Source organism: Mauremys mutica, chromosome 4, assembly GCF_020497125.1.
Source record: "Mauremys mutica isolate MM-2020 ecotype Southern chromosome 4, ASM2049712v1, whole genome shotgun sequence".
Lineage (NCBI taxonomy): Eukaryota > Metazoa > Chordata > Testudines > Geoemydidae > Mauremys > Mauremys mutica.
In genome coordinates, this window is record NC_059075.1 from 157,794,828 (window position 1) to 157,805,248 (window position 10,421).

The following is a 10,421-nucleotide window of genomic DNA, read 5'->3' on the forward strand; positions in this document are numbered from 1 at the left end:
AGCTCCCCCTGGCAGCAGGGACCCCCACTGCCGGCCCAATAAACCCGAATGCCTCTCACGCCCGGTGCCCCCTGCCAGAGCAGTGTTTATTGACTGGGGGGGAGGCCGAGCTAAGCTCCAGTCCATCCAAGGGGGAAACCGTCTCAGCCCGGCAGGAGGTGAACCCAGGCGTCCTGGCTCCCAGCATTCCCTGCTCTAGCCACTCTGTCCGCCCCGAGCTGCCGGGGGCTACTAGGCATGGCTGGGCCCAGGGCTGGGGGTGGGGCAGAGGTGTTGGCTGGGTGGGGGCGGCTCCTGGAGGATGTCTGGTGGGTCCCCCCTCCTCGTGCAGGTGGGGCCGGTGCCCTCCAATGGGGCCTCTTCCCAAGCTGGCTCTGGCTCCCGGGGGGGGCGGGATCCCTGGTGCCTCTGCCCCTGTCAGAGCAACACAGAGAGAGTCATTGCCCTGGCTGAGAGTGACAGCTGGGGCCATTCCCCTCCAGGGGCGCCAGCTCCCCTCTGGCCATGGGGCAGGGACTGGCTGGCTCAGGGGATGGGGCACGGGATACAGGGCCATTCCCCTCCAGGGGCGCCAGCTCCCCTCTGGCCATGGGGCAGGGACTGGCTGGCTCAGGGGATGGGGCACGGGATACAGGGCCATTCCCCTCCAGGGGCGCCAGCTCCCCTCTGGCCATGGGGCAGGGACTGGCTGGCTCAGGGGCTGGGGCACGGGATACAGGGCCCTTCTCCAGGGGTGCCAGCTCCCCTCTGGCCATGGGGCAGGGACTGGCTGGCTCAGGTGATGGGGCACGGGATACGGGGCCATTTTCCAGGGGCGCCAGCTCCCCTCTGGCCATGGGGCAGGGACTGGCTGGCTCAGGGGATGGGGCACGGGATACAGGGCCATTCCCCTCCAGGGGCACCAGCTCCCCTCTGGCCATGGGGCAGGGACTGGCTGGCTCAGGGGATGGGGCACGGGATACAGGGCCATTCCCCTCCAGGGGCACCAGCTCCCCTCTGGCCATGGGGCAGGGACTGGCTGGCTCAGGGGATGGGGCACGGGATACGGGGCCCTTCTCCAGGGGCGCCAGCTCCCCTCTGGCCATGGGGCAGGGACTGGCTGGCTCAGGGGCTGGGGCACGGGATACAGGGCCCTTCTCCAGGGGCGCCAGCTCCCCTCTGGCCATGGGGCAGGGACTGGCTGGCTCAGGGGATGGGGCACGGGATACAGGGCCCTTCTCCAGGGGGCGCCAGCTCCCCTCTGGCCATGGGGCAGGGACTGGCTGGCTCAGGGGATGGGGCACGGGATACGGGGCCATTCCCCAGGGGGTGCCAGCTCCCATTTGGCCATGGGGCAGGGACTGGCTGGCTTGGGAATGGAATATGGCCCCATCTCAGTACCCCTCCCCCCTGACCACTATCTCACCTTCCTCCTCTGCTGCCCAGCCTGGAGGAAGGAAAGACAAGGCCAGTGTGAGCGTGTGGGGCCTCCAGAGTGCCCTGGGAGTGAGTCGGGAGCGGGGCGGGCGCTTACCCAGAGTGCCCTGGGAGTGAGTCGGGAGCGGGGCGGGCGCTTACCCAGAGTGCCCTGGGAGTGAGTCGGGAGCGGGGCGGGCGCTTACCCAGAGTGCCCTGGGAGTGAGTCGGGAGCGGGGCGGGCGCTTACCCAGAGTGCCGTGGGAGTGAGTCGGGAGCGGGGCGGGCGCTTACCCAGAGTGCCGTGGGAGTGAGTCGGGAGCGGGGCGGGCGCTTACCCAGAGTGCCGTGGGAGTGAGTCGGGAGCGGGGCGGGCGCTTACCCAGAGTGCCGTGGGAGTGAGTCGGGAGCGGGGCGGGCGCTTACCCAGAGTGCCGTGGGAGTGAGTCGGGAGCGGGGCGGGCGCTTACCCACAGTGCCCTGGGAGTGAGTCGGGAGCGGGGCGGGCGCTTACCCACAGTGCCCTGGGAGTGAGTCGGGAGCGGGGCGGGCGCTTACCCACAGTGCCCTGGGAGTGAGTCGGGAGCGGGGCGGGCGCTTACCCAGAGTGCCCTGGGAGTGAGTCGGGAGTGAGGCGGGTGCTTACCCAGAGTGCTCCGCTCCCCAGCACTACCACCGCCATGCCAATGCCAATGCCAATGCCAACGCCGGCCCAGCCCTTCCATGCTGGCTGCGGCTCTGGGGAGACAAAACCATGGCCAAGTCAGTGGCAGGGTCCGGCCTAGCAGGCGAGGCTGCCTCGACCCCCTCCTGCCCCCCTAGAGTCCTGGGGCCTCACCTTCCCAGGCAAGCGTCCCGGTGCGGTTCTGCTGGAGGAAGGTGGTGGTGACGATGCAGGTGTAGCTGGCGGTGGGGGAGCAGGGCACGGCGGCCGAGTGGGCGGCGCTATATAGCCCCTGGGGCTCCTTGGCAGCCGGGGTCCCGGCCCCGTAGTCCCTGCCAGTGCTGTCGCGGATGGTGACGGTGGCGAGGGGGTAGCCGCCCTCTGCGAGGCAGGTCAGTGTCACGTTCTGCAGGGAGGGGGCGCAGGGCTGGGGCTGGAGCCAGGATAGACGATAGAGGCCTGTGAGAAAGAGCCCCGTGAAAAGGACGGGGGCCGAGTGAGCTCGAGAGCTGGTGGCTGCCCTGCGGAGAGTTCTCAGAACATCCACTCAGCGTGCAGCCGCCGGTGTGGGGCATCACTAGGAGAGGGAGACGCAGACAGGGGACCCCACCTCAAAGCAGACCCACGGGCACTGGAAAAGGTTCAGCAAAGGGCACAAAGGGTGAGGGGCCTGGAACGGCGGCTGTGGGAGGAGATTGGTCAGACGGGGGCTGGTCAGCTTGGGAAAGAGACGGCTAAGGGGGGTATGGCAGAGGGCTATAAAATCCTGACGGGGGGAGAAAGTAGACAGGGAGTGTTATTTACTCCTGCTCCTACCACAAGAACTAGGGGTCACCCGATGACGTTAGTCGGCAGCAGGTTTCAAACAAACACAGGCCGTATTTCTTCCCCCAACGCCCGGCCAGCCGGGGAACTCGGGGCCAGGGGGATGCTGTGAAGCCAAGGCTATAACAGGCTTCAACAAGGAACTGGCCACGTTCCTGGAGGATGGGTCCATCGCTGGCTAGTAGCAGGATGGGCCGGGACGCAGCCCCTGCTCTGAGCGTCCGTAGCCTCTGCCTGCCGGAAGGCGGGACGGGAGCGGGCGACGAGACGGACACGCGGTAACTGCCTGTTCTGGTCAGTTCTCCGACACGCCTGGCACTGGCCACTGTCACAGAGGACACTGGGCTCGATGGACCCTTGCTCTGACCTGTGGCCGTTCCTATGCGCATTGGATTGAGGACAGATGCTGCCCAGTCCCAGGGCTGGAGAAGAGCCAGCGCCCCCCAGAGGGGAACGGCCCCGTGCTCCACTTCCCACTCCTGTGAGCCCCCCAGGCCCCCGACATGGGGCCAGACCAGAGCCGGCGCCCCTGAGAGGGGCCATTCCCCACCCGCGGAGGGGCCAGGCCCTGTGTCCCGTTTACCTATGAGCCGTAGCTCCGTCTCCGCCACGCCCATGCCACGGTTGCTCTTTACCCGGCACCGGTACCTGCCCTCATCAGCCAGCGTCACGTTGTGTAGCCGGAGGGCCCCGTCCCCACGCCCAGGCTGCCCAGCTGGGACAGTGGCCCGGCCCCGATAGGCAGGGTCGGCATGTGAGGCCAGGTGTTCCCCTCGGTAGTAGGTGTAGACGTTCCTCTCGCTGGCCGGCCCCAGCCGGGTCCAGTACAGGATCAGGTCCGCCTCGGGCGGGTAGGTGCAGCTCAGCAGCGCTGTGCCCCCCAGCACGGCCTCCGAGGTCGCGGGCAGCTGCACAGGCAGCTTGTCTGCAAGAGAGAGGGGGTGAGCAGGGGGGGGGTGTCTGCACCCGGGGGTCCCCATGGCGGAGTGAAGGCTGCGTCCGGGGGTCCCCACAGCTGAGCGAGGGCTGTGTCTGGGGGTCCCCCCGGCAGGGCGAGTGGGGGTGTGTGTGTCTGCATCCGGGGGCCCCTGTGACTGGGCGAGTGGGGGAGGGCTGCGTCCGGGAGGTCCCCCCTGGCTGAGGGAGGGCAGCATCCGGGGGTCGCCCCCCGGCTGAGTGAGGGCTGCGTCCGGGGGTCCCCACGGCTGGGGGGGCTCCATCTGGGGTCCCCACAGCAGGGAGAGCGGGGGAGGGCTGCGTCCGGGGTCCCCACGGCTGGGGGGGCTCCATCTGGGGTCCCCACAGCAGGGGGAGCGGGGGAGGGCTGCGTCTGGGGGTCCCCACAGCGGGGTGAGTGGGAGAGGGCTGCGTCCGGGGTCCCCGTGGGGGGGAGGACTCCATCTGGGGTCCCCACAGCAGGGGGAGCGGGGGAGGGCTGCGTCTGGGGGTCCCCACAGCGGGGTGAGCGGGGGAGGGCTGCGTCCGGGGTCCCCACGGCTGGGGGGGCTCCATCTGGGGTCCCCACAGCAGGGGGAGCGGGGGAGGGCTGCGTCTGGGGGTCCCCACAGCGGGGTGAGCGGGGGAGGGCTGCGTCCGGGGTCCCCACGGCTGGGGGGGCTCCATCTGGGGTCCCCACAGCAGGGGGAGCGGGGGAGGGCTGCGTCTGGGGGTCCCCAGGGGGGGGTGAGCGGGGGGAGGGCTGCGTCTGGGAGTCCCCACAGCGGGGGGAGGGCTGCGTCGGGGGGTCCCCACAGCGGGGTGAGTGGGGGAGGGCTGCGTCCGGGGTCCCCACGGGGGGGGAGGGCTGCGTCTGGGGGTCCCCACAGCGGGGTGAGCGGGGGAGGGCTGCGTCCGGGGTCCCCGTGGGGGGGGAGGGCTGCGTCCGGGGGTCCCCACGGCGGGGGGAGGGCTGCGTCCGGGGGTCCCCACGGCGGGGTGAGCGGGGGGAGGGCTGCGTCTGGGGGTCCCCAGGGTGGGGTGAGTGGGGGAGGGCTGCGTCCGGGGGTCCCCACAGCGGGGGGAGGGCTGCGTCCGGGGGTCCCCACGGCTGGGGGGGGGCTGCGAGCTGTACGTACCTGTTCCCAGCCCCCACAGCTGGGTGAGGAGCAGGAGAGCGACAGTGAGACCTGTGGGGGGAGAGGAGAGGGGTGAGCATAACCCAGCCCCAGCCCCATTCCCACGCTGCCCCCCAGCTCCCTGCCCTGTGGCTGGAGCCGAGCTGGCGCCCCCTAGAGGGGAAAGGCCCGAGTCTCACCCCCCACTCACTCATGGGGCAGCCGGTGCCCTCTCATCAGCACTGGGCCGGCGTCCCTGCGGCCGCACCCCGACCCCCGCGGCTGCCGTGCCGAGCCTGTTCCCAGCGAAGGGAAAGCGAAAGCGGCCCTGGCAGGCCGGTTCCCTCCCTAGCCTCAGCCCTGAGCCCCCGGGCTGCAGAGCCACTTTCATTTTTCCCTGCGGGCAGCTGCTGCCGTCAGACCCTTGGGCTCTGCCCTGCTGCCCCAGCCCAGCTGCTGAGCGCCACCCGGGGGGGAGCTAGGGAGAGGTGCGCAGGGGGCTCTGGGAGCTGGGGGGGTGGCTTGAGCTGGCCCCGTCATGTGCGGGCGTGGCTGGCACGTCCCTGCCTTCTGGGCCTGGTGCCAAGTCCTCCGCTCTCGAGAGCTTGGCAGCACGTCTGCTGAGCCCTTCCTTGCTCGCGCCAACGCTGGCCCAGCGGCTGGGGTCCACGGCTCGGGGGGCCTGGATTTAAAACCCCGCTCCCCGTACAGTGCCAGCTCTCTAGCCCCCCGCTCGGTGACACGGGAGCCACGGCTCGGGGGGCCTGGATTTAAAACCCCGCCCCCTGTACAGTGCCAGCTCTCTATCCCCCCGCTCGGTGACACGGGAGCCCCTGCGGGAGGCACCCACCCATGCAACGACTGAGCCATGTCCGGCTCGTTTCCCAGCCAGCCCAGCGCTCCCTGCCTGGATAAAGCCCCTCGGCCCCTGGCAGCTTTGACATGAGCCACTCCAGGAGCGAACCCGCTGCCAAGCCCCAGTAATCCGGGGCGGGGATGAACTGGGAATGTTCTGAATGTTGTCTCTGAATACGGTGTTGGTGCCTCAGTGTCCCCTCTGCAGTTCTTAATATCCAGGTGGGGGGGTCAGGGGGTGTGATTGCTGCAGAGGAAGGGGCCAGTGCACCTAAATGCCTGGGACTCTGTCTCCTGGCAACTGATGGCCTGGGCCCCCCCTCTGCAAAGGTGCCAACTGAAGGTGTTGGAGACACAGAGGTCAGGTGACCTCCTGGCCTGGGAAAGGGGCTGAGCAGAGGAGGGGCTGGGGGGGTGTCAGGCTGGAGCTGGCTGGGGATGAGGAGTGAGGGCAGCCGTGGGGGTCTGGCTCACTGCCCCCCAGAATGGACCCGGCCGAGGGGTCCGGTTCATGGTACCTACAAGCTCTGTGTTAGACCCTGTTCCTGTCATCGAATAAACCTCTGTGTCACTGGCTGGCTAAGAGTCACGTCTGACTGCGCAGTGGGGGGGCAGGACCCTGTGGCCCCCCCAGGACCCCGCCGGGGCGGACTCGCTGGGGGAAGCGCACGGAGGGGCAGAGGAGGCTGAATGCTCCAAGGAGAGACCCAGGAGGTGAAGCCGTGGGAGCTTCTTGCCCTGCAGACAGGCTGCTCCGAGGGAGAGGAGGCTCCCAGAGTCCTGCCTGGCTTGTGGGGAGCAGTTCCAGAGCCCGGGGAGGCCGTGACAGGAGCATGTCAGCGAGATGAGCGGGCGGGTGGCACAGGCTCAGGGCACGCTCACTGTCCCCTCGCCTGCTGTGACTCCTCCGTGCCACGCTAGTGCTGCTAGGCTGTCCGTCTGGGCAGCCACGGCTGCCCCTCCCTGCAGCCCAGTACCTGGGGGTGTCTTGGGGTGACCAGACAGCAAGTGTGAAAAATCAGGACAGGGGTGGGGAGTAGTTGGAGCCTATATAAGAAAAAGCCTCAAATATTGGGACTGTCCCTATAAAATTGGGACATCTGGTCACCTTGTGCAGGGGTAGGCAACCTATGGCACACGTGCCAAAGCCGGCACGTGAGCGATTTTCAGTGGCACTCACACTGCCCGGGTCCTGGCCTCTGCATTTTAATTTAATTTTAAATGAAGCTTCTTAAACATTTTAAAGCCCTTATTTACTTTCCATACAACACTAGCTTGGTTCTATATTATAGACGTATAGAAAGAGACCTAAAAACATTAACATGTGTGACCGGCCCGCAGAACCTTCAATCACAGTGAACAAATGAAGACTTGGCCCAGCACTTCTGAAAGTGCCACCCCTGCCCTCGTGTCTGCTGGCGTGAGTGGCTAGCCCAGGGCTCGGGGCCAGGCAGGCATGTGCTGGCAGTGAGGGTGTGAATGGCTTGGCCCCTGTGATGAAGTGGGTTAGGGTTAGGGTTTCCCCTATGCAGTTCTTAGGTATCTAGGTGGGGGGATCAGAGGGTGTGATAGTTGCAGAGCCCAAGTGGGCCCCTGTGATACTGTCTGCACAGAAAATGGCCGGCGCCCGGTCTCCTGGCAACTGATGGCCTGGGCCTCTCCCCTGCAAGGTGCCAACTGAAGGTGTTGGACAACAAAGAGATCAGGTGCCTCCTGGCCCGGGAAAGAGACAAAGGCAGAGTGGGGCTGGAGGGTTTCAGTTTGGAGCTGGCTGGGGAAACAGGGAGCCCCAGGGCCAGAGTCTGGGATCCCTGCTCCCCCCCCCACCCCCGATGGACCTGGCTGAGGGGTCCGGTTCATGGTACCTACAAGCTCTGTGTTAGACCCTGTTCCTGTCATCGAATAAACCTCTGTGTCACTGGCTGGCTGAGAGTCACGTCTGACTGCGCAGTGGGGGGGCAGGACCCTGTGGCCCCCCAGGACCCCGCCTGGGCGGACTCGCTGGGGGAAGCGCACGGAGGGGCAGAGGATGCTGAATGCTCCCAGGAGAGACCCAGGAGGTGAAGCCGTGGGAGCTTCTTGCCCTGCAGACAGGCTGCTCCGAGGGAGAGGAGGCTCCCCAAGGTCCTGCCTGGCTTGGTGGGGAGCAGCTCCAGAGCAGCGCCCGGGGACTCTGTGAAGCCCCACTAGGGGATACCCTGCTTGTGCCATGCCCCCATGAGCGGCTGGCCCAAAGGCATGATGGGACAAACCCCCCATGACTGGCTGATGGAAGGGCTGCGAGTTATAAGGGCCCCTGGTGCCTGGGCTCCAGCAATATTGAGGGCCCAGGGGCCCGGCACCACCAATATTTGGGGCCAGGTCTCTCCCCTGGCCCTGCCTGCTTCCCCTGAGTGTCCCCCGGCCCCCACTTGCTGCCCCCGCGCATATCCCCGGGGCCGGACAGTGCCTGCCACAAGCAGGTGGGTGCCCCCTGCAGCTCCCCACTGCTGCCTCCCGGCATGAACTGCCGCTGCAGGGTCCTACTGCCCCTCTCTCATTGGTGCCAGGGCACTACCCTGCCCCTGCCCTCCTGCCTCGGACCCCTCCCTTTTCCAGCGGGACCCCCACCTCGAACCCCTCATCCCCCCCCCCCCGAGACCTCACCTCCCCAAACCCCTGTGCCCCAGCCCTGTCCCACAGCCCCCCCAACTCCAACCCCCTCATCCCCAGCCCGGTCCCACAGCCCCCCCACCCCAAACCCCTCAGCCCTGTCCCACAGCCCCCCCCCGCACCCAAACCCCTCATCCCCAGCCCTGTCCCACAGCCCCCCCACCCCAAACCCTCTGCCCCAGCCCTGAGCCCCCCCACCCAAACCCTCTGCCCTAGCCCTGTCCCACAGCCCCCCCCGCACCCAAACCCCTCATCCCCAGCCCTGTCCCACAGCCCCCCCCACCCCAAACCCTCTGCCCCAGCCCTGAGCCCCCCGCCACCCAAACCCTCTGCCCTAGCCCTGTCCCACAGCCCCCCCCGCACCCAAACCCCTCATCCCCAGCCCTGTCCCACAGCCCCCCACCCCAAACCCTCTGCCCCAGCCCTGAGCCCCCCGCCACCCAAACCCTCTGCCCTAGCCCTGTCCCACAGCCCCCCTGCACCCAACCCCCTCATCCCCAGCCCTGTCCCACAGCCCCCCCCGCACCTAAACCCCTCAGCCCAGTCCCACAGCCCCCCCCCGCACCCAAACCCTCTGCCCCAGCCCTGTCCCACAGCCCCCCCCCGCACCCAAACCCCTCATCCCCAGCCCTGTCCCACAGCCCCCCCACCCCCACCCCTCTGCCCCAGCCCTGTCCCACAGCCCCCCCCGCACCCAAACCCTCTGCCCCAGCCCTGAGCCCCCCCCACCCACACCCTCTGCCCCAGCCCTGTCCCACAGCCCCCCCCCGCACCCACCCCCCTCATCCCCAGCCCTGTCCCACAGCCCCCCCAAACCCTCTGCCCCAGCCCTGTCCCACAGCCCCCCCAACTCCAACCCCCTCAGCCCTGTCCCACAGCCCCCCCAACTCCAACCCCCTCATCCCCAGCCCGGTCCCACAGCCCCACCCCCAAACCCCTCAGCCCGGTCCCACAGCCCCCCCAACTCCAAACCCCTCATCCCCAGCCCGGTCCCACAGCCCCACCCCCAAACCCCTCATCCGCAGCCCGGTCCCACAGCCCCCCCCCCTTGACATGACGTTACTCTCCGTGGCTTACAAGGCGGGGGGGCAGTGACACGCCCCCGCGGCTGCCCCTCGCTGTACAATGGGGGCGGGGCGCTCAGGCGCCGACGGGTGCAGCGCGAGCGCGTCCCCGGCCGCCTTTTGGCGCCTTTTTCCAGCTCCTCGCGCCGGGGCGGCCGTTGGGCTCCGGCCTCCGGCCCCGCCCACCGCGGCTCTCTCAGCCAATCACCGCGCAAGGGGCCGGCGAACTGCCCCGGCAACAGGCACCACCCCTCCCTTCCTTCCCCCCCCCGCCGCGCGCATGCGCAGTGACAGCGGCCCGGGTTTCACTGCCCCCCATTCATTTCTTGGGGTCCTCCCTCAGAGCCCCCCCCCCCGAGGTGCTGACTGGCCCCTGGGTGGGGGCCTTTCACACCCCGTGGGGGAAGGGAGTGGGCCGTAGCAAAGGGGGGAGGGGCGCAGTCACGCCAAGGGGAGGGGGGCGAGACTTCGGCTGGCCCCAGTATGGCCGCCCACCCCACAGCACTCGTTCCAAAATGGCCGCCCAGCCCAAGGTGGGGCGAGAGCACCCCCCTCAGCAGGGCGGGCATGGGGCATGTGAACGGATACGCTCCCCCCTGCCCGGGGCAGGGAAAACATCGGCATGGGGGCCGCGGCCATGCCACGGGTGGGCGGGCGTTTGGGTCACACCCATGTGGCCACCGAACCTGAAAGGGGGCGAGTGGGCAACAGTGACTCCCACCCCCAGGGAGTTGGCTTGGTAACTCCATCCCCGCCTGCATCCATCCATCCCCGCCCTTTAGCCCACACACAGGCTGCGGGGACTGTGGTCATGCCAAGGATGGAGGAGAGGAGAGTTTGGTTTGTTCCGATATGGCCACCCACCCCGGCATGGGGGGGGAGAGCGACCCCCGGGGCAGGGATTAATGGGTT

The 10,421-nt window shown here is 68.3% G+C and overlaps 1 protein-coding gene across 1 annotated transcript; it reads right to left on the reverse strand.

The window, feature by feature from the left end:
- Positions 1 to 75: 75 nt before the first annotated feature.
- Positions 76 to 9,828, reverse strand: LOC123369172 (CD276 antigen-like). The gene is made up of 8 exons (XM_045014532.1): positions 9,802 to 9,828; positions 9,523 to 9,736; positions 4,960 to 5,010; positions 3,468 to 3,809; positions 2,234 to 2,518; positions 2,042 to 2,133; positions 1,406 to 1,426; positions 76 to 414 (listed from the first exon to the last, which is right to left on the reverse strand). Exons 1-8 carry the CDS (start codon positions 9,826 to 9,828, stop codon positions 232 to 234), a joined length of 1,215 nt encoding a protein of 404 aa, XP_044870467.1. The 3' UTR covers positions 76 to 231.
- Positions 9,829 to 10,421: the final 593 nt, after the last annotated feature.